This window comes from Hyaloscypha bicolor (assembly GCF_002865645.1).
Source record: "Hyaloscypha bicolor E unplaced genomic scaffold K444scaffold_183, whole genome shotgun sequence".
In the NCBI taxonomy this organism is placed as follows: domain Eukaryota; kingdom Fungi; phylum Ascomycota; class Leotiomycetes; order Helotiales; family Hyaloscyphaceae; genus Hyaloscypha; species Hyaloscypha bicolor.
This window is the reverse complement of record NW_020194685.1, coordinates 2,512,594-2,534,597: the sequence shown is the minus strand read 5'-3', so window position 1 is coordinate 2,534,597 and position 22,004 is coordinate 2,512,594. Positions and strand designations below refer to the sequence as shown.

At 50.3% G+C, this 22,004-nt stretch overlaps 9 protein-coding genes across 9 annotated transcripts; 2 read left to right on the top strand and 7 right to left on the bottom strand.

The window, feature by feature from the left end:
- Window positions 1-1,521: 1,521 nt before the first annotated feature.
- Window positions 1,522-5,204, bottom strand: K444DRAFT_547164 (P-type cation exchange, alpha subunit of ATPase; the record flags this gene model as incomplete). The annotated part of the gene is made up of 4 exons (XM_024876285.1): window positions 1,522-1,898; window positions 1,970-3,048; window positions 3,132-4,609; window positions 4,677-5,204. The coding sequence occupies 4 exons, from the start codon at window positions 5,202-5,204 to the stop codon at window positions 1,522-1,524; spliced, it is 3,462 nt and encodes a 1,153-aa protein (XP_024727535.1).
- A 682-nt stretch (window positions 5,205-5,886) lies between these two features.
- K444DRAFT_273747 (uncharacterized protein) lies at window positions 5,887-6,489 on the bottom strand. Its single transcript, XM_024871489.1, has 2 exons — window positions 6,180-6,489; window positions 5,887-6,122 (listed from the first exon to the last, which is right to left on the bottom strand). Exons 1-2 carry the CDS (start codon window positions 6,374-6,376, stop codon window positions 6,041-6,043), a joined length of 279 nt encoding a protein of 92 aa, XP_024727534.1. The 5' UTR covers window positions 6,377-6,489; the 3' UTR covers window positions 5,887-6,040.
- Window positions 6,490-8,032, bottom strand: K444DRAFT_273746 (uncharacterized protein). Its single transcript, XM_024871488.1, has 4 exons — window positions 8,023-8,032; window positions 7,491-7,902; window positions 7,279-7,444; window positions 6,490-7,227 (listed from the first exon to the last, which is right to left on the bottom strand). Exons 2-4 carry the CDS (start codon window positions 7,643-7,645, stop codon window positions 6,604-6,606), a joined length of 945 nt encoding a protein of 314 aa, XP_024727533.1. The 5' UTR covers window positions 7,646-7,902; window positions 8,023-8,032; the 3' UTR covers window positions 6,490-6,603.
- Window positions 8,033-8,355: 323 nt separating this feature from the next.
- On the bottom strand, window positions 8,356-9,996 carry K444DRAFT_546890 (GTP-binding protein Obg/CgtA; the record flags this gene model as incomplete). The annotated part of the gene is made up of 1 exon (XM_024876265.1): window positions 8,356-9,996. The coding sequence occupies one exon, from the start codon at window positions 9,994-9,996 to the stop codon at window positions 8,356-8,358; it is 1,641 nt and encodes a 546-aa protein (XP_024727532.1).
- A 1,178-nt stretch (window positions 9,997-11,174) lies between these two features.
- K444DRAFT_494897 (uncharacterized protein) lies at window positions 11,175-11,738 on the top strand (the record flags this gene model as incomplete). Its single annotated transcript, XM_024873267.1, has 2 exons — window positions 11,175-11,344; window positions 11,423-11,738. Coding segments are annotated over 2 exons (486 nt in total), but the record flags the coding sequence as incomplete, so codon positions are not given.
- An 893-nt stretch (window positions 11,739-12,631) lies between these two features.
- K444DRAFT_546628 (uncharacterized protein) lies at window positions 12,632-14,347 on the bottom strand (the record flags this gene model as incomplete). Its single annotated transcript, XM_024876242.1, has 3 exons — window positions 12,632-12,859; window positions 12,917-14,074; window positions 14,183-14,347. 3 exons carry the CDS (start codon window positions 14,345-14,347, stop codon window positions 12,632-12,634), a joined length of 1,551 nt encoding a protein of 516 aa, XP_024727530.1.
- Window positions 14,348-14,621: 274 nt separating this feature from the next.
- Window positions 14,622-15,787, top strand: K444DRAFT_576266 (RPB5 subunit of DNA-directed RNA polymerase). The gene is made up of 2 exons (XM_024877514.1): window positions 14,622-14,924; window positions 14,979-15,787. The coding sequence occupies exons 1-2, from the start codon at window positions 14,728-14,730 to the stop codon at window positions 15,505-15,507; spliced, it is 726 nt and encodes a 241-aa protein (XP_024727529.1). The 5' UTR covers window positions 14,622-14,727; the 3' UTR covers window positions 15,508-15,787.
- Window positions 15,788-16,166: 379 nt separating this feature from the next.
- On the bottom strand, window positions 16,167-18,166 carry K444DRAFT_576264 (4-coumarate-CoA ligase 2). Its single transcript, XM_024877513.1, has 3 exons — window positions 18,026-18,166; window positions 17,395-17,981; window positions 16,167-17,303 (listed from the first exon to the last, which is right to left on the bottom strand). Exons 1-3 carry the CDS (start codon window positions 18,057-18,059, stop codon window positions 16,245-16,247), a joined length of 1,680 nt encoding a protein of 559 aa, XP_024727528.1. The 5' UTR covers window positions 18,060-18,166; the 3' UTR covers window positions 16,167-16,244.
- Window positions 18,167-18,350: 184 nt separating this feature from the next.
- K444DRAFT_670302 (CDC45-like protein) lies at window positions 18,351-21,458 on the bottom strand. Its single transcript, XM_024887608.1, has 3 exons — window positions 20,408-21,458; window positions 19,272-20,359; window positions 18,351-19,219 (listed from the first exon to the last, which is right to left on the bottom strand). Exons 1-3 carry the CDS (start codon window positions 21,173-21,175, stop codon window positions 18,484-18,486), a joined length of 2,592 nt encoding a protein of 863 aa, XP_024727527.1. The 5' UTR covers window positions 21,176-21,458; the 3' UTR covers window positions 18,351-18,483.
- Window positions 21,459-22,004: the final 546 nt, after the last annotated feature.

The window sequence follows — 22,004 nt, the reverse complement described above, 5'->3', positions numbered from 1 at the left end:
CATGTGGCAGTCAAGAAATGGAAAATTGATTCATGATACCAAAATATCCCAGCCCGTCGCTCCGTTCGCTTGCCTCAGAAAGATCATCGTCGCCATCATCGTGTCGATATTGAAACCCTTTACGTCAACTCATATTATGACAATCCTGGCAATCGCATCTCTTGCGCCACCTGAGCTCGTTTGAATCAGGACCGGCTGAGGAAAGCAAACAAGTTCATCCACTGGAGGACGTTAATCGGTCGAATGTTCATGAATTAGTAAGCCCGAGTCTCGAGAGTGGAACACGCTCATCGTTTTTAATCTTCCAGTGAGGTCTGGCCGGATTTTCAAGAGGGTACCGAGCGTGGCCATAATTTGGAATGACGCTTCATCCTCCCCGTCGAGCCAGGCGGCGACAGTCCTCTAAATCCGGCCCATGAGGGTGACTTGGGAAGCGTGCTCTTGAAGATCACTTAGGTTGATACGCAACGAATCGATCCATAGATAGCTCTTTCGCTGATAGTTCATCTCCTTCGGCTGGGCGAGTCGCTCCGGATCGTGAGTTGTGTCGAGGATGGACTCGATATAGAACCGCCAAGAGGGCATGGTTGCGAAGAGATTCGCAGTGACTCTGACACTGGATGGCCGTCGATAAAAACTTCGTATATGGGTTTGTACCACTCATTCTGTAGCACTACAGCTTTCTGGCAACTGTAGAATATTAGACCGTCTCCCTACGTATATGAAAGCGCTTCAGAATCAGGATTGTTGTTGAGGTCCACAGCTTTCATAGTACACTTGACGGGATAACGCCTGTCCCCAATTCCTTCGGCTTCAGTATTGGGAGTGCAGCCTTGAATCTCGCCCTTAATGTCGAGGCTGCGGCCCAAATCGAGTTAAATTTTGGAATGCTTGCCCCATAGAAGCGAAATTAAATGTTTCTCCAGGCTTCTAGATACAGTCTTCGAGTCAACCCAGTAAAGATTTTGGGGGTTGAGAATGAAAGAGGGGTCCAGCTGAAACGGTGAAGTGTGAGTGGCAGCGCTATCACGGAGCCCGCACCGTGTGTTGTCTTGAGTAAGTGGCATAAGCGATTGTTTTATCTGATGCGGTGTCACCACACGAATTCTATACCACATGCTAATGACTAGACTTCAACAGCAGTATGTTTCAAGGAGCTAGAGGGAACGGCAAACCTCGGATACACCGATCATCAAAGGTCCTCTGAAATCCCAACAGAGAACTTTTGCTACAAAAAGTTATATATAAGACCAGCTAAATACAACGCAATGCCATGTCTGACATTATCCTTCGTTTATCTAGAAATGTACCAATGCTAAGAACCGCTCAACGCTCCCTCAGAGAAGTGAAACGAATGCATTCAGTGCCATCCTGCCTAGCAAAGACCAGAGATCTATATCATATCACAAACATATGCTCAAAGCTCAGAGCAGTAACAAGCCCCTTTCTTCCATCCACAACTAACCGCCATCCCTCACCGCAAACAAAAAATAAATCCCCCGTCCACCCAATGACTCTTCATCAAAGACTCCTACTACTCCTCCTCGACATACTCCTAAAAGTGCGAATCGTAGGGTACATCTGCAATCCTTGAATATCCGGATTCCACTTAATCGGCTTTACTCTCCTCCTGACGATCAACCTCAGACTCGCATACGCAATAACCACAAACCCAAACGCCATCGGGATCAACCAATACAGGGGACTCAAAGATCTCGAAGTCTTGAACACGACTTCGACGCCAGGCGTGTAGATGACGAATGCAGCGAGCGAGGCGCCGGCCAGGATGCAGTAGAAGGTCGCGCGGTTCGCGAACATGTATTTGCCGAATGGGAGAGTGAAGCGGGTCTTGCAGGCGAAGAGGTTGAACATTTGCATGGTCATTATGGACCAGTAGTCTAGTCATTTATCGACTGAATTAGTTATGTGGTTCTGGAGGTGGGATGACGGAGGGGGGTGGAGGGCTTACACATCGACTGCGCTTCAGCCAAGATATCAGCTTGGGTGCGGCCATCGATACCATTATACGTCTGCGCATCGCTATTGAAATAGTTCGTTGGAGGTCCGTTGCCCTTCTGCATGATATGTGCATCGTAAGGAGTAATGCCACGCTTATTCATAACCACGAAGAATGCCACCAAAGACCCAATCGATTCGATAACACCGATTTCGAGGTAAGCCCAGGAGAGGACGGGGCCATCGACCAGCACTTCAGCGCCTGTATTCTCAAACTTGTCCGCCCAATAAGACTTTGTGAAAAACTGTCGAATGCCCCAGATCCATTGCTGGATTTTGGATTGATCTTCAAGAGGGACGATGAGACCTGCCTCTTCATCGAAACGTGATCTATTTTGGCGTAGAGCGCGAGCACGGAAGATATTGCAGGTTTCTAGTGTGACTGGCTTTCGCGGCGGTACTTTCATCAGGCCATCTTCAGTCTCAGGTGGATCCCAAGCAAAAGACAAAGCAGCGATAAGTTCGAAGCCAAGATCAATAACTAGAATCAAGATGGCTGAGAGAGGAAGTGGAATGGGCACAATGACGTAGAGTAAATTGGGGACAACCTCGGGAAAGATGTGGGTGATGGTGTACTGGATCGACTTTTTGAGGTTGATGAAGATGAGACGCCCTTCTTCGATACCACGCACGGTGCTTGCGAAGTTGTCGTCCAATAGGATCATGGAAGCTGCTTCTTTGGAGACATCGGAGCCGGAGATGTTCATGGCAATACCCAGATCAGCCTTCTTCAAAGCGGGCGAATCGTTGACACCGTCACCAGTTACGCCGACAATATGGCCCATTGACTGCCCTCGGCGGACAATTTCCAGCTTGTGCTTGGGGGATGTACGAGCAAAGATAATCTCATCCTTCCAAAAGATGTTGTCCCATTCAGTGTCGGTTAAAGTGTCAACTTGCTCGCCATGAACCACAATGGCCTTGAATTCGTTTTCCTGGATCTCCTCAATGGGCTTACCTCTTCGCTTAGCTACCATGGCCTTGGTTTCGCTGAGCATCAAGTTGATTTTGCGGCCAATAGCTTCAGCAGTTCTGGAAATTTAGTCAGTATCATGTGACCAAGGAACTCAAATGTACCACCATCCGTGGAACAATCAGAAAGAGAATATGCTCACAAAGGATGATCACCAGTAACCATAATCACCTTGATCCCAGCAGCTCTGCACTTCCCAATCGCCTCTCTGACTCCATGTTTCGGCGGATCCTGCAAACTTGCAAGTCCAACGAAAATGAAGTCACCCAATGGATAGTTCTTCTCCTTCTTGTCAAAGACAAAGTCCTCGGGATACTTATCGCCCGGCAAAAGCATCTCAGCAAAGCCGAGCACACGATGGCCACGAGACGCCATGTGCTCGTAAGTCTCATCGTAGGCGGTTTTGTAGGCGAGAGACATGGGAGCGCATTCGCCATCCGTGCCGGTAAGCATGCGGTTGCAGAGCTTCCAGACACGTTCCGGGGCGCCTTTGATGAACAGGGTGAGGTAGCCGTTGGCGTGCGGCTTTTTGTGGATGCTCATATGCCATTTGGTTTCGGAGTTGAAAGGGAGTTCGAAGACTTTCGGGTAAAGGTTGGCGAGGTTGTCGTAGTCTCTCAGCTGTCCGGCGGCGTAGCGAATAAGTCCTGTTTCGGTGGCATCCCCCATAATCTGTCGCTCCTTCATAGGAACGTCAACCCGATCGAATTTTGCTTTAGAACAGAGGGCAGAGATAAGCAGAATTTCGAGCACACCCGCATGGTCTATGGTGGCTATGTCTTTTTCGGCACCAGCACGATCAGAGGCTTCGTAAAGCTCGCCACAGGTCCAAATATTGGTCGTGGTCATCTGGTTCCTTGTCAAAGTGCCGGTCTTGTCGGTAGCCAGGAGCGTGATAGCACCCAAAGTTTCCACGCCCTTCAAATCTTTGACCAAGACATTCTGAGTAGCCATTCTCTTTGCAGCAATAGTCAAGAGCATCGTGACTGTGGCAGGGAGGCCTTCAGGCACCCAAGCAACAAAAATTCCGATTGCGAAATTGATTGCTAGGGTTACATTGTTGTTGTTGACTGGGAATGCCACGCCGAAGAAGACTAGAGCTGTAATGATGGCGATGGTTGCAATAAGCTTGACAAAATTGTCGATTTCACGTGTTAAAGGAGAGATCATCTTGTCTTCGCCAGCTGTTAGATATGCAATTTGGCCAAGGACTGTACTGTCTCCAGTGCGAATAACGATTCCATAAGCTTCACCAGAGATCGCCAAGGTACTATTGAACATGAGGTTGGAAGCTTCCAATGGATTCATCATATCGTTGTCCTTGGTGCGTTCCTGCGGTTCGGATTCACCAGTCAAGGAGGAGTTGTCGACTTTGCAGTCCGAAGCAGAAAATACCAGAAGATCGGCCGCAGTCTTATCGCCCATGTGGACATAAACAACGTCACCTGGTACCAAAGTAGCAGCTTCGATCTGAGCCAGCTTGCCATCGCGGATGCACATGCACTTGGCTGGAATCATGTTAAGGAATGACTCCAAAAGTGCTTGAGACTTTTGTTGCTGGTAAAATTCAATGAAGGCATTGATGAAGGCAACCGCAATTAGAATGGCACCCAGGTAAGTCTGGAAATGATAAGTATAAGTGAGTGTACCTGGCGTTCCCTGACGATGACATCGATGTGAGACTCACATTTTGGAAGTTTTCATGGAAGTTGATACCAAGCAAAATGTACTCCAGAATACCGGCGAAAATCAAAAGCAAGTTGAATAGAGATTTCAAACAGTCCCAAAACTTGAGGATCCAATGTCTCTTTGAAGGAGGGGTCAAAATATTGGGACCATACTCAGTAAGCAGTTGCGCAGCTTGTTCGGATGTCAAGCCCAGTGAATCTCCAGGTTTTGCCATGTTGATTCTTGTGTGGTACTTCTCGGCCACTTCCAGGTGAGGCATAAGATGCTCGTTGATATCCACATGCTTCTTTTCCTCTTCCTTTTCCTGCTCACGACGAGCCTTCTGCTTTTCAGAGATCACGGGAGGAAGAGAAACACCAGATTGTCGTCGCTGTGTGAGGGAGCCCACGGATTGAGATCGCCGCGACGGAGGAACAAACGCTGAGCCATCATCTCTGGCACCGGCCCTGGGTTCCCTTTCTGGCTTCACGGTTGGGATGAACTGAATCCTGTGGTCGCCACCGAGGTGGGTGGTAGTCTGAACCATTTCCACAGTATCCTCGGCCGCGACCACCTTCTTTTCGGCTTGGGGGTCCATGGCGGCCTGGTGGTGGTGGGCCAATGGCCGAAAGGCCTGAGGCGCTGAATCTCGGATTGTTGGATTCGAAAAATCGCGACGACAACGACGGAAGGCTGAGAAGGCGAGGGGGGGTATGCCTCTAAGTGTTTACTAGCGCGGGGTTGAGGATCGTGTGACCTCGCGTAGTTGTGAGAGTTTGACATCTGATGTTTTCACAAGTCGTAGAAAATTAAATCGCGCAATTGCGTTGTACTGCTTCAACCACTTCCCTCCCTCCTCGCACTCAGCTCGCGATAAGGGTGACATGCCGTTTCAGAAAATCGCGCATACTGAATAGCTCCGAGATTTCGACATATACCGCTACCCCGCAATATTGCATTCCAGCTTGTTCGGAAGATTTGATTGGGTCAGAGTCCCAGAGGCTGGATCTAGACGCAGCAGTCGGCTGCTTCTGGGCGAGCAAGATATTGCAATGGGGTGATGTTATCTTTCTCATCTCGTAACCCTTCTAGACGGCACATGCTGCTCCCCAGAACCGACATTGCAACTCGAATTGTCCTCTCACGAAACCATTTATACAACGTTTAAGATTGAATCTTGGCGTCGACGGGTAAGGCTAACCTGCAGCTTGTGAGTGGTGGATCCGACCACTAAATCAGGTGACTTCTAGACAAGCTTTGCCGACCTGCAGGCCAAGATTCCCTCGTGAGGGGCAAGCCGGGCAGAGATCTAGAACCTCCGAGCTACGCACGGCTGACCTGTGTCTGAGTAATGCTTTGACAGACCACTAGTGCTAAAAACGGTCACACTTGAGGGATTTTGAGGAGATTACTCGGGAGAGGAGGGTTTGTCGTGATCATCGAGCCCTTAACCTGTGAGTTCAAACTGGAATCGACATTCAGACGGGGACGGTAACTTCAATAAATTCATGGAGAAGCATACTGATAGCGGAGAAGGCTGTACTGAACGAGGCAAAAGCAACAAAGGGTTCCTGGCCCGAAAATGCACACTTGAAGTTCAATCAAAAAGCTTAGACTCATTCCTGTCCCTTGTTCGGCTGATCGAAGGCATTCAGTACGTGCCGAGATAGTCCATTGATGAAACACAGAAGGGAAGAAAAGCAAAGCCAATGCATGCATGCATGTTGCTTATTGTCATATGCTATACTTTTCGATGCATGTATATACCACATGAGCCGAGCAAACCCCGATGGCGAGGACTCCCTGAATAAAGGCTGCTACTTCCTGCCAGGCAGGGAAATGCTCGCCGAATTTTGTTCGCCCAGAGTTATCAGGAAGCCCAAATCCTGAGGTAACGAGAGCAAACATCGACATCAGCATGAGTGACTAGACGCCCAATGGTGTCCTTACGCCTTCACCTTAGCCGCCCTTAGCGAGTCTGGTAGCCACAAAGCCGAAAGCCTTCTGCTAAGCTCGTTTACCCTGTGATCCAGGTTTGACATTGCAGTGGATGTTTCAATATGTACCGTGAACTTTTCTCCAATTTTGAGGCCTCGGAAGGCGGTGATCCAGCTCTTCAAGCGTTCGAACCTGGAAAGATCAGTCAATCCATGGTAATCCGGAACCATACGGATAGAGAAAACACGAAGATCGAGGTGTCCTGAGACGAACTTCGAAATCCTGAGGAGAAGAGCCCCAAAATTGGCGGAATCATCTATGTTGGTCCAATAGATGAAAAGGGAAAGGCCCTTGATGTGCTTCCAAATCTGAGGTCGATCTTCGAAGAAATCAAAGAAGAAATCTGGGCATTGGATATTAATGATTGCATTTCCCCATAAGCATTCTCCGAGTTCCGAGGTAAATTGCCGGCTAACATGAGATAGATGATGGATGGCCTGGCATTCTTTCATATCAAGGTCGTCGCATGTGCCCGGGGGTGCGCAGTTAGAGCCGCGATCCGGATGGCCATAGTACTCCTCATCGAAGTGCGGAACACGAACTTCCTTGATCTCGACCTCATAGTAAGGACGCTGCCACAGTTGGCCCGTGTCTCCGGTATCGTCGTGGTCGGTCTCAAAAACCTTGAATCGGAAGCCCTGCCCCATCGCCACTCCAGGGAACTCCTCTCTAAATTGCAATCCAGAGCGGTCTTCAGTTAAGGCAGCCAAGAGCAGATTGTAGATCATGTGACGGATCTCCACGGGCAGCTTCGTGAACGGGAACTGCGGCAGACAGGTCTCGAACGGGCTGCCAGGCTGTCAGACTGGTTTCTCAAGATCCCGCGGAATCATACCTCGGCTCATTGATTGTTTTTGGATTTTTGTGAACCTTGATGGGACGATTGCAACGTGACGAAGACCGATAGCCGCGTGTGAAATAAGGAGGTGCGAAGTAGAAGTGGCCATAGCCTTGCGTAGCATCGACGACTGGACCCGATGTGGGCGGCATGATGCACGAATGTGTGTGGGAGATGCCTAACCTATATTTGTTGAGCTTGATTGAAGGTTGACGGCAGTATCTTGAGGGTAATATTGGAAGATAGTAAATCGAGGACGGTGAGAAGGCGAGGCAGTAGCGAGGCTGAAGGTTGATCTCAGGTTTTTTGGCCGAAGCTGCCACCGAAATCCGGGCCGAAAATCAATGTTTTTTATATTAACTTCCATAGCAGTGGCAATCAAGTTTTTGCAATCTTATCGAAGGTAATCCTGTGGACTGCGCATTAATTGATGTTATTTTTTTAAGGGAACCTAAGTGTGCTGGCTGTTAAAGAAAGTAATGGGGGGGGGGGTTGTTTTCGGCCCAGATTTCGGTGTATTACAACTAACCGAAGGCGCGTGGCGGCCTAGCCTAGATCTTCCAAGGGAATCGAAGATTGAACACGGTGGTCTCTCCGGGGCGGTGTGAAGCAGGATTGTAAATTGAGGAAGAAGGGAAGAAGTGTTGGCGGAGAAATTATGTGGCTTTTCCATCTAAGTTTCGGAACCACGGCATCGCGTGTTTTGGCGGACTGGCGGAAGGGCACGTGCCGCAGCTCCTTTTCAGGAAAAGGGCCGGGGAGTCTTTTCTGCGAGAAATTTCAGAAGTATTTTCATCTTAGAGATGCATTCGATATAACATACCATATCTGTACACTATATACACTCATCATGTCGGCTACATTAATCGTCAAGCAGCCCAATCGTCCACTCCGTGATTCTCTCCACACCATGGCCGTTGATAGCACTGATCGGAATCCCCTCCACTTTCCCTTCCCATGGCTTCTGTTGCCCACTGGGGTGCTCTTCCCCGCCACTGTTAACAAGTTCCAAGTACGCTGTCAAAGCCTCAAAGTTCTCCTTGGTTCCAGGCAGATCCGCTTTGGTTGCTACTACAAACCACGGTTTGCCAGCAATGCTCGGTGCTGCTGGAGCAAGAGGGGTTTCAAAAGTAGGCCCAGATGTAACGGCAATCGTTTCTTGACGATTCGCCAAAGCGTCTTCAACAGAAGTGAACGGTGACCAGTGGACGATTGGATCCGACTGTTCTTTCTGCTCTTCGATTTTCATCCGTTCGTACTCGCCGACTTCTTTCCAAAGTCCTTTTAGAGCTTCCACAGCATCACCTGCATTCAAATCGATCACAAAAGCAAGAACTCTTGCTCTCTCAACATGCCGCAAGAAACTGATCCCCAGACCACGATCCAAATGAGCATCTTGCACCAGACCTGGAATATCCGCAATTGTAAAGTTCGTCCTTGGTTCTCCATCGCCATACTTCGCCTGTGACAATGGTCGACCTTTATGATTGTCCAAGACCACAGTTCCAATATTTGGCTGCAGTGTTGTAAACGCCCAATTCCCAACTCTGGCTCGACTCTTGCTCATAGCTCTCAACAACGTGCTCTTCCCAGCATTTGGCAGACCCACCAACCCAACATCAGCCAAAAGCTTCAACTCCAACTCTAACGTAATTTTCACACCCTGTTCCCCTTTCGTAGCAAACTTCGGCCTCGGCACAGTCTTCGTAACAAAATGCGGATTCCCCAAACCGCCAATAGCTCCGGCAGCCAGCAAGAGAGGTGTCTCCATTGGCACGGTCAAATCCAAAGATATAGGAGCTTTTACCTGCGACATGGCCAACGCGGATTTCCTTCCCCTCGGCAAAGAAGGGAATTCCGCCGTCGCAATATCTTCTGGTGTTGTAGCAGGATACAGCAGCCATTTGTCCTGGCTCCATTTCCAGGGTCCGGACGCATCAACGCCATCTTCTTTTCCCGCTTCAAGCTTCAGTCTCTGCTCTTCGATTGCCACTGGGTTTATACGCTCGATTTCTCGGACGACGGTCCCGACTGGAACTTGTAACACAATGTCGTCTCCACGTTCTCCTCCACGAGCCTTTCCTTGCCCATTCTTGCCACGTCTAGCTTTTAGTATGTTGCGTCGAGCAAGCTTGTGTAGTGACGTCTCGCCACGTACGGCTTGTATGTAGATATTGCCTCCGCTGCCCCCATCACCGCCGTTTGCTGGTCCCGCTGCAATGTACTTTTCTCGGAGGAAAGAGATGCAGCCATGGCCTCCTGCGCCGGCATATAATGTGACTGTTGCACGATCGGTGAAGATTGTCCGCGAGTAGTCGGTAGGTGGTGGGTTTAAGTGAGAACCCTCTTCTGGGAGCTGTTGGACAGATTCGACGCTCGTGCTCTCATAACGGCGGATGCAATTGAAAATGGGCCGGACGCTCGACTTGGTTGCATTGGAGATAAGGAATGGGTAGAGGAATGGCGCCAGTGTCCCTTGCAAGGTGGGACATCTTGGTGGCATATTTCAGTGCAGGGAGCAGAAGGTTGTGGTTCGCAGACCTGTTGGAATTTTGATATGGACGGCATCGGATCATCTCTCGGCCCGAGCTGTTCCTGCCCGTGCTGTCCCAGCCCAACCCAGCCGATGTCTCACCTCGCCGAGACAAGCCTTCACTCCCAACTGCACTCACAAAATCTCACGAATCTCGGATTTCCCCTATTCAGGTCCCTCAGGCCCCCTACCATGGTTTCCTGGTCCCATCGAGGGACCAATGCAAAACAGCTGGTTGCGTCGGATCTCCATCTCCTCTCATCCACCGCCACCGCATCCAGCGGTGAAGATGTGACCTCTAAGTACCTCTTCCCAACATGCACCCAGATGCACCTAGCATGACCTAGAGCTGCACACCCCCGGTCTCAAAACCTCCATCACGAGCGCCATTGGTCGGTTGTCATCAACCTCCAACCGGATCTCATGATATGCTACACAAGGCCGCATCTAGCATTGGTTCAACTCACGAGACGCAAAGCATTCGAGCCACGACACCGCGCGACGCTACCCTCCTCTCCCATTTGCCTGCCCCCGTTTCGCGCTCCACTTTTCCTCTTTTCCACCCTCTGGCCATGGCAGAGCTTGCTGCAACGACACAGCTATTTCTCAGCAGGCCACTGCGTAGTTGCGGTCTGAATGCCTTCGTGCTTGTTCCCTGACCCTTTGCACCTTTTGTGTACCGCCGCCCCCCCCGTTCTAGACCTTCACTCTGTGGCTTTCTGTTCTACTATAGTGTGTGTGTGGATGAGAGCGAGCACCGCGAGCTTGCGGTTGCAGATGTATAGCGGGATCGAGACATCCGCAGCAAACTAGAGAGGTGGGTGATCTGCCTCCTTCCCCTCCCACACCTCTGCCTCCCCCCCTCGAGATGGTCACTTCTACACCGTTCATCCCCCACGATCATGGGTTCTCCAATCCCGTGCCTCGTTCCCCTTTCCTTCCCCTCCCATTCCCACTTTACAAAAGGCGCCGCTGCTCCTTAGGAACCTCTTTTTGTTCCTTTTGATACTCACTTCTCCCCACCGCACTGCACATACCCAGGCCGCTCCCCTCTACCCTTTGGCTTTATTTTATTTTATTTTATTTTTAATACATACTCTTAATATTTTGTCCTTAATACTCAGATGCCATATCTGCGCCCCGAAGCCATGTTAATCAAGCACAGCAGATCCAAAAAGCCGGTCAAGATCATGGACCCCGACTGTGCCATCTGCAACCAGCCCGCCCTCGCCCAGTGTGAGTGCGAAGCCAAGGGCCTGGATATAGCTGTGCGGCAGGCGGAGCAGAGGATGATGACGACAGTGTTCAATGACATACGGTATGCCTCCCTTCCAATCCAATCCAATAGATCCCCCTTTCGATCGAGGGAGTTGAATGCTGATGAGACACGACACAGAGCCTGGGTCCGCGGCCACGCCCAAGACTACATCCTCTCCTACTTCTCCATGCTCACCACACGGCGCAAAGACCACCACGCCCAAACCGTCCACCGTATGACCGAACGCGCAGCCTACTACTTCCACGCGCGCCCCCACCCCGCAGAAATCGCCGCCGCAGACGCAGAGCTAAAACGCGGTATCGATGAAGATTGGAAAGCTTCCGTGCAGCGTTATCCCGAGGTATTGGAATATTTTTACGGGTTGGTGGATCTGAACTTGCCGAGTGACGATGAGCCTGGTGTGAGGGATCCGCCACTTAGTGCGCTGGGTGGGGTTGCCGTTGGCAGGGAGAGAGAGAGGAAGGTTAGGCTGCGGGATGCTAGTGAGGTTGAGGAGAGGAGGAGAAGGAGGAGAAGCAGGGAGAGGGTTATTACTGCGCCGCCCCCACCGAGTTTAGGAGCTAGGGAGAGGGGCCGGCCGGGGAGTATGTATGCGCCTGCGCCAATAGGAGGGTATGCCTATGTGGCGCCAGGGGGGTTTGTGAGGGATATGTAAGGAGGTAGAAGTTTGTTGGGTGGTGGGTTTGAAATATTGGTGAAATTTAGAGAATAGTGGAGACAAAAGAGGTTGAGGAAAACAAAAAACAAGAAGGAAGAGTGGTGGAAGGGGTTGTACCCAGGCGCAGCAACGGACCACAGGACAGAACGACAGACAGACAGAGTCCATTTCGGAGTACATTTCACCCTCTCTCCCCTCTTACATGATTGGCATAGCAAGCAGACATAGCATAGCGACTGGAGTTAGATCAGATCTCAAATCAATCCCAAAAATATACGTTCACATCTTGACCGTTTTGCACCAATTGATCACGATATCAGGGGCGGAAGGGCGTGGTGAGAAATGAAATGCAATGCATTATCTGCTACTGCTGAAGAACGAAAACGACGCCACAAATATGCATGTGATGTGAAAAAACCAGGCTTGCTTGCTTGCTACTATCCTCTCTGCCTCTGGAGGTGCCAGCTCCATCCAAATCAGCACCGCACCCGACCACTTAAAATACACACAAGAAAGTTGCTCCCCCGTCAGCTAGCCAAGCAAGATGCCAAAATGTAAGGAGGAAGTTTTTTCATGTGTAAACTTTTCTTTTCTGCCGTCAAGCCCCATCCCATCATAACCGAAAAGCGAGAGGAAAAGGGGTGATGGCCGAGCGAGGGTGAAATCATTTATTCGTCTTTGTCTTCCAAGGAAGCGCCCTTGAGGCCAGCGACGACGTCTGAAGCGGCAGCCTTAACAAGCTCCACTTCGTTAGCTACAGAACCACCTTCGTCGACTGAGGCAGTGGCCTTTGTCTCACCGTGTCCGTTAGGTGCAGAAGTGGTTGGTGTACCTGGGACAGAAGAAGACTCCTCGGCTTCCAGGCGCTCGACTTCAAGTTTCGCTTTGGCAATATTCTATCAATGATTGTTAATATTTGTTCTTTGTTGTTTGTGACAGGGTTGGGGGTGTACCTTTTCGGTTTGAGCATTCTGGTCCTCCTTCCAGTGTTTCAGCTTCGCCATTACCTTCTCACGAACAGCCGGGATGTCGGATGCGCTCATGGGTGGATCAATGCCCATTGCGGAACAGTCTTCCATAACGGATGGTGGGCAGCTGTATTTGCCAGCTGGTGCAGGGGTCTCGGTTGTGGAGGCGGCGGCTTTCTTGTTCTTCTTGCCTTTCTTTCCGCCAGTACCTGCAAAGTAGTCTTCTTCCTCCTTCTTGACCACCTTCATTCCCTTGAGGGCAGAATCATCGACTTTACGTTGAGCTGTGGCTTGGAATTGGGATGGTGCTTGGAGAGGTGCTTTCTCTGCGCTGTAGGAGGGATCCAAGAATCGAAGGAGTGACTCAGCACGGCGGATCTCGTCCAGGTAAGCCTTGTCGCTGGCTGCTTCCAGCATTTCCTTAGCTCTCGCCATCCGCTTCTCCTTCTGGTAACTCTCTTGCTCCGCCTTCTTTCGCTCTCTTGCACGTTGTCGGGCTTCGAATTCGTACTTCTGAACGGCTCGGCCCTGCTGGTAGTAGTCGTCCTTGATTTTCTTGATAGCATTGTACTTCTCCTGTTGCTCGGCTTGGAGCTTCTTCTTTTGGTCGTAAAGTGAGTCGAGACTTGCATGAGCCTTGTCTTGCTCTGCCTTAATGGTGTCCAACTCGCCTTGGATCTTGTTGTATCGTTCGGAGAGTGCTTTCGACTCGGGGTCATCCAAAGTGTCTCTGAGGGTCTTCAGTTTGGCCTTCTTCTCATCAATCTGCTTCTGAGATTCGTCAAAGCCGGCAAAGCCTTTTCGTTGCTTTCGTAGGTTCGAGATCTCGGCCAATGCCTTTTTCTCATCGACCAGCTTCATCATACCGCTATTAACCTGCTTGTCCAACCGGTCAATCTCCTTGTCGATTTCCTCAACATTCTTAAAAGAAACTCGGCTGCGGGCCACCTTTTGAGCAGCGATCAGGTCCTTCAACTTGTTGTCTTCATTCTTAATCTCGTCAAAGACCTTGTTGCGACCAGCTTTACCAGCGCCTTGCTTTTCCCGGATCTCTTTCAATTGTGCGATCAGCTCCGATTTCCGCTTACCGGCTGGAGAGTCTTTCGAAAGTTTCGCAGAGTCAAGTTGCCCCTTGATCGCATTCTGCATAAAATGTATTAGTATGTGTCACTGCAGGTTGCCGAGCATCTTTGCGCTCGCTTTCAGAAGTCTTTGCGCTCACGTTCGAAAATGACAAGGAATTGTACTTACGAACTTGTCCATAGACGTAGAATGTTCCTTCTCTGCCTTCTTGAGAGCCGCTTTGTATGCCTCCTCATCGGGCTTCTCGGGTTTCTCAACCACCTTCTTCTCCTTCTTGTCTTGCGCACCGCCGTCAAACATGGCCGCGCCAGATGGGGTTGCAACGTCTGCCATGATTGTAGGTGACCTCCAACCAAGAGAACTGGCAAAGAGGTTGTTGAAGGAATCAATTGCCCTGGGAGGAGGGTTGTTCACAAATAAATGAATATCTGTGATGTGGTTGTGCGCACGAGAAATAAATCCGTTGTCGGCAACCCAAGAACAGATTTAGATTTCGAACGGCGTCCGTGCACCCCTGTAAATTTACTACGGCGGCGGGCAGCGGTGAATGTGCAATTCGCGATGGTGAACTTTTTGGGCTTGCGAGAATATTTGAAGGACTCAACTTCCTCGACCTCCCAGGAAACAACCACCTCGACATCCACTCTCCGGACCTCGACCTCCCTCCTCCCCAACCCTTTCGAGTTCCGATTGTCGTATCTACCACCACCAACATGTCCGCAGACGAGGAGAAGGCAAAGAAGCAACGCGAGGCCGGCGAGAGGGAGGCAGCCAGACTCTGGCGCGCATGGCGAACAGTCCACGAGATGGTCCAAGATCGCGGCTACGAGCTGACCGACGAAGAAGTCAAGATCAGCTTTGATAACTTCAAGTACAACTACGCGTCGGATGGGGAGGAGGATATCATCGAGTAAGCCCCTTCAGCTCCATAGTAGTCTCCCTCCCTCAAGCTAACACCCCCCAGTCGCAAGAAGATGAAGTTCTCCGCCCGTCCCTCTGATGCCATGATGGTCAGATACTCCAACCCACCTACAGCTGCAGACCCCAACCCCGCCAGCCCAGACATCGGCACGATCTGGGTCGAGTTCCTGCCGGACTCCAGCGTAGGAATCAAGCAGATGCGCGCCTTCGCCCAGTACCTGACCAGCCACAACTTCCACACCGGCATCCTGGTCACCAACGTCAATATCACCCCCGCTGCACTCAAGATCATCCCTGCCGTTGCGTCCGAGACGAGAATCGAGTGCTTCGTTGAGCAGGACTTGCTGGTTAATATCACGCATCATGAGTTGGTGCCTCAGCATGTTTTGCTTAGCAAGGAGGAGAGAACTGCCCTGCTGCAAAGATATCGATTGAAGGACACGCAGCTCCCGCGAATTCAGCTGGGCGATCCTGTTGCGAGGTATTTTGGCTTGAGACGCGGACAGGTGGTCAAGATTATTAGAAAGTCAGAGACGGCAGGGCGATATGCCAGTTACAGACTTTGCGTTTAGGGGGCAAAGGAGTGTTTGGGTGGGAAGGAATGAGAAATGGAGTTTATGGCGCTGGTTTATTTGGCAAAAGCATGCATGGGGGAGGGCGTCTAGATTGTGAGATAACTACTGCGACTTTGCGGATACCAAAATAAACTGTACCAACAAAAGTGATCCTCTTGGTATATGTACATGACATGTGATATTGCAGAAGAAAGGAGTCTGAGAAGAGGTACTCAATCAGGTTGAGGGAGGCGCTTTAAATTGGATCCTTCTCTATGATTGTCATCTTGAAAATTGCAAACCACAAACCCTCCTCTAAACATAACTACTATAAGTGTTTCCATCCAGCAAGGTAACAACAATCTCATCGTACCGGAGCGACCTCAAATATCGAGTCGACATGAAACAACTGGGAATATGACAATTCACTCTATGCGAAAGTGACTGGCTTTCACCGTCCCAGCATCTTGACAATCTCATTGTACCGGAACATTTGGAATATTGATGCGATGTGCAACAGCAAACAATGATCTCAGGGCGGATTGACTCTTCAACTCTTAGAAACTTGCCACTGAAGGTGAACTGAGATCGACATTATTGTCAACATTCAACTCTTAGCGAGGCATTGATGCACTCCAAAATGTTTCAAAGTAATAATTCACCCGTGGGACCATATTAGCCGAGAATGATCTCTTTTACCAATTAATCCAATCAACATCTCGCATCTGTTCACAAGATGTACATACACATCTACTCTACAACTTAGCCTTCACACCCTCCTCATCCTGAACCACGACACCCCTTTCCCCGGCCTTTGCTTTATCCCTCAAGACTCGCCTCAAGATCTTCCCACTGGCACTCTTCGGAATGACATCAATAAACTCCACCTCCTTAATCCACTTATGCCTCACCTTTCTCTCTTTTACATACTTCAGAATCTCTCTTCCTGCCTCCTCACCTCGTTCCAAATTCCCTTTCAAAACAACAAAAGCCTTTGGTCTCTCCCCGCTGTATTCATCCTCTATCCCAAGCACAGCAACATCCTCCACTTTGCTATGACCAAGCAAAAGATCTTCCAACTCAGCAGGAGCGACACCGATTCCTTTCACTTTGATCATCTCCTTGATACGATCCGTGATCGTGACCATGCCATCCTCCCCCACCATTGCTTGATCCCCTGTATGCAGATACCCCTCCTCATCAAACGTATTTCTCGTCGCCTCCTCATTCCCCAAATACCCCATCGTAATCTGCGGTCCCCTCGCCAACAACTCCCCCGGTTCATTGATACCAAGTTCCCTCCCTTCCTCATCCACGATCTTAACCTCCGTACTCGCACAAATAGCACCCACTTTATGCGCATGCTCAAACCCATACATCTCCGGCGGATGCGCAGTAATACAAGAACAAGACTCCGTCATCCCATACCCCTGCTTAAACCCCGTCCCAGGGAATCTCCTCTCCAACGCCCTAATAATCTCCTCACTCAACGGGGCGGCCCCAGAACTAAAACGCTCCACACAACTCAGATCATACTCCTTTACAACCTCATCCCTCACCATCCTAATCAAAATCGGCGGAACGAGCAATAGTTCTGAGATTTTGTATTTGGAGATGGTGGAGAGCATGGAGGGCATGGTGAAGGAAGATAACATGTAGACTTCTGCGTTCAGGAGGATTGGCAGGTGCAGGGCGTGCACGAGGCCGGTTATGTGGAAGGCGGGGAGCACGGCGAGGATCTTTTTGTGGGTTGGGGGCGTGATGAGGGCTATTTGGAGGCATTGGGCGATTACGTTGGCGTGGGAGATCATTACCTTTCCTCTTGTTAGCTCTCTCCTTTCTCATTTCCTTTCCCTCTTGGACTATTCTCGAATTTGGAACCAGAATGAAAAGGAGAGGACTCACAGCATTAGGTAACCCCGTCGTCCCAGAACTAAAACTCAAAAATCCACAAAGATCAGCATTCCTCTCCCCCTCCTTTAACTTATACTCCACCACCTGCTCCCTCTCTTTCCTCCCCTGCTCAAGCAACTCCCCCATCCCCATAAACCCCTCCATCTTTCCTTCCAACAAAAAAACTTTCTCCTTCCCAATCCCCGCCTCCTTCGCCGCAGCAGCCGCCACCTGCATGCTCCCCGGCACCGTAAACAAATACTTCGCCCCAGCAGTCTTTAGAGCATAGGTCATCTCCTCTACATTATAGGCTGGACTGGCTCCTGACACGATTCCCGCAACGCGGTTCACGGCCAGCATGGCGACGGGGTACCATGGTGTGTTTGGGCTGAATAGAGCTACGACGTCGCCTTTGACGAGGCCGTGGTGCTTTACGAGGGCGGTGGAGAGGTGTGTGGTGTGTCTTTTGACTTCCGAATAAGAGATGCGTTGTTCCGTCAGGGCGTTTCTGAACCCGGCTATTTCAGAGTCGGGATTCTTGGATAGGGGCGAGGCGGGCGAGGAGAACAGCCAAGTCCAGGTTGTTATGTTTGTTGGTACTGTGGAGGTTGGTTGGGGTGGTTGGGAAGGGTGGAGAACTTACGGTCGATGTCTGGTTGAGAGCTTTTGAATGGCATCTTGGGATAGATGAATGCTTGGTGAAGAGAGAGGAAAGCAACGGTTAGGAGGAAGGTATGAAAATTGAGAGTGGAGGAAGAAAAGGGGAAGGAAAATTAGACCTACCTAGGTACCGGGAATAACTAAGGGCTCCTTATTCGGTGCTATGGAGGACGGTTGGAGAAGGTGGGGAAATGCGGGGTCGTTAGTGGGGTTTAGTGACGATCCTCTGATCACGTGCACTTCCCCCTTTTCTCTTCGTCTAATCGGAAACTCCTGCTCACTTGATGCAAAGGCACCGGGGCTATTATCAGGCTCGTTTCATTCAATGCAAATACGGAAAAGCAAACCAGCTATGCATACTCCAAGCAACCCAGTGCCACAAGCAACCCACAAGTCAAAAATCAAGGTCATGAACACATATCTACATCATCAATCACCCTTTCAACCCACAACAGCCTTCATGCTCAAACTCTCTAGAAACCCAGCCAAGTCTTCTTTTTTAACTTCAACCACGCAATGCTCAAAACTGTCAATCCTCACTCTTGCATTCGTTTCTTCCACCACTTCTTGGAATGCATTTCCGAACTTGTTCCGTCCAAATCCCCTCGCCTGGGAGGCCTCATCTTCCTCATCGTCGGAGTCCTCATCAGATGACGATTCGGAATCTTCTGATTCCGTCTCGTTTTCCTCATCAGCGTCGTCGCCAAGAGCAAGTCTTCGTGCTTCTCGCTTCTGTTCCCGGATCTTCTCCTTGTTCTGCTTTTTCAGCTCGCGAGCTTTTGCTTTTGCTTCTCGCTTCTCCTTCTTTTCTTTAGCTGCATGTCGATCGCCAAAGCCCATGCCGCCACCTCCTCCTCCGCCAGTTCCAACGACAACATAGACTCCTCGATTCTCGTTCAGCCCAGCGACCACAAGTGGTGTGCCTCGCCCACCATGACCAATCTTTCCCTTGTTCTCGCGTTCCTGTTCCGCGATTGCCTCGCCAATCCACAACGCAAGTTTGGTCAATGCGGAGGGGTGCGTAAATAGTGTCACATCTGGCCCATCTTTTACCACACACATTCGAAACGCCCGAAGATGGCGGATCTGTTTCTTCTCGATTAATGAGGTACCTGTTCGAAGTATGGCGCGGTGAAGATGTTGAGCTGTCGGTAGGGCAGATTTTAATTCTTCGATCCTAAATCACTTGTTAGCCCTCAATAATTCTAGATATGTTTAGAAAACCGTACTTCTCGAGCGCATCGTAGGCATCCCAGAATCTTCCAACCCATTCTTCCCCTTCTAAAGTCCCGTCTTCATCAGACGTCTCCTTCATTTCTCGTCCACGATCATAACCTCCATTCTCGAGTGTTGTAACAGCCTTCTTTCCAACTTCAAGAATAGCTCCCACCACGACTCCAACATCTTGAGCACTCAGAGTAGCCCTCCAGCCCCAACTTCTCACAAATCCCCAGCCTTCTTTCGTCCCACCTCGATCCCTACCATCGGTGTCTGCAGCTGGAACCAAGTCGTCAAGTCCGTACATCTCCGAATATTTTAACAGCTTTGTTCGTAGTCCTCTCTTTAGTTCCATGTCCATATGTGTGTAACTTTGCTTGCATTGGACAAGACTAACACCCATCTTTGCCAGAAGCTTGTGCAGTCTCTTCCTCCCTGTATCTGACCATATATGTAACCGCGCGGACAGATACGGAGAGTGAAGCATGCTGTCATAAAGACTCCAGTGCCGGATCAGGAGGAATTTCGGTTCAGGTGATAATCGAATGCTGGTGTCGGTTGGACTTCGAGCCGTGGTGGGTATTATGCCGCTGTTCTCTGGTAGCATATTTCGATTGCCGCTTAAACTTGAGTCTGAGAGCTCAGGTGGATTTAGACGCCGGACTTCATCCCGAAGTAGCTGTCGTATTCGAGATCCGCGAGTCCCAAGCCAGCCTTTTGGGGATGTCGATTTCGAAGTCGAAATTGCAACCCCTACAGATGATCGACCGTAGAGCTCCATGGAAGTGACACCTACAATAGTCATCCACAGCAGGTCGTTGTCTTCTCGACCAAGTTCTGAGGCAAGAGAGTACATCATGGACGATATTGGCTCCGAATATGACGCTCCAAGGGAATAGTATGCTTGTAACACAGATTCGTTTTTACGTCGCAGCTGTAGGAGTCGACGCCGTAGTTTCCGAGCAGATGGCGCTTTGGGAGGTTGAGCAGGAGTTGGGGAAACGGAGCGGGAAGCACTCGATGCTATCGCAGAGGGACCACTGAAAGATAGAAGACCACGCTTTTTTGGACGTGTTGGAGAATCTGGAATTGGGCTCGACTGGCATAGGAATTAGTAAATGCAGGTAAAGTCGCCGCAATGACATACCGAATTGCTTCTCCGTCTTTGCCGTGGCCTGTCTTCATCATCACTACTCTCGTCCTCGTCATCTCGATCCGACCAGGATTTTCGTTTCTGCCCAGTTCGGGAATCGGTCGGCGCGTCCTCATCCTCGCTCTCAGTGTCACTTCCCCCACTATCATCACCGCCATCCTCAACTTCTGGCATATCCACAAGAGCAAGAAACGCGTCTCTTTCCGCAACCAGCTCCTCCTCAATATCCCCATCATCAAAAACAATAATACCGCCCTTCCCTGGCTTGTAATCGCGTTGTATCTTCCCACCATCAACACCCTGCGGCCGCTGGATGACCAGCTCCCCCTCATCCTCAATAGGCGGAGGTATTGGAACCCCGGCAAAAACATTCCCTAAATTCCAAGGACGTCGCGCGTCGATCACCCACACTTCAACACCACCATAATTACTCTCATCACCCTCAGCTTCAATGCCCAACAGACCCCCAAGATCAACCAGCCCTCCAACTCCGAGGCAAACTACAACTCCCCCGCTGCCTCCCTGGCTCTCCATCATCGGTCGAATGACATCTCGTCCCGCCTTCTCCAAGTCGCCATACCCAGCAATTGGCTGGATCTTGTGCGGTATGTAGTCGCGTTTGAGAAGTTGAGTGAGGATTCGACAGCCGCAGAGCGCATCGGGTTCTAGGGCAACCAGAATGAGGACTGGTGGAGACAAAGGGTGGTGGGTTCGTTGGAGGTGGAGGTAGAGCGTCGAGATTAGGGAGCGCGGCAGATACATCGTTATTGCACTTTCGACGCGTCGGAATTCATAATAGGTTTTTGGGAACTAGGAAACGGTTCGAGCGAGCGACTGCTATTCTTTTGGAGGAAAATGAATTCGTGTTGGGACAGTGGGTGGACGCGTTTGGGAGGCCCAGAAGCGGCTTGCTGCACAAGTTTTGTCGGCTTGAGATTTTGAAATTCTGATGATAGTGTTCTCGAATACTGACCCCCAGCTCCAGATGCAGACGAAATTGAAAGTTCCTTCTCAATCGTGAGGCCGGCGGAGTGGTGGTGTTTAGCTTTGGTGGTGGGAGGAGAGTCGCGGTTTCCAGCTTCGGCCCAAGTCGCGTCGCCGTCCGGCACTAAAAATTCCTTGCAGCGGCTCGGAGAAACTATTGTTCCTTCCAACTACACAGACCATTCCTCAACGTCTCCAAGGCCTGGTCCTAAAGACAGCAGCATCTGGTCCAAGGCGAGAACCCTTTGTGTGTCAAAGGTTACACTTGTTGACTCCATTATCTTCCAAAGCTAGTACGAAGTCGGTCATCTCTAGGACGCAGGCTCGCAGCCTGAACCTTTGGAACCCTGTTATGTTGATGTTATTGACGATCCGTTATGTCCGGGGCTTCTATCGTGGTTGATACACCTGGTCGATGAATTATCCCCTTCCGGCCATGTCTTTGGGAGTGAGCTCCAATTCATGGCCACTGTCACCAATTCGTCGAAAGTTCCTCGCAAAATTGAAGAAACCTTGGTTGCAGATTGATTGTGAACCCTCACGGGACCCATCAATTCGAGCCCAGGAGTTCGTTAGCGACACTTACCATTACTTTGACATTGGGAAA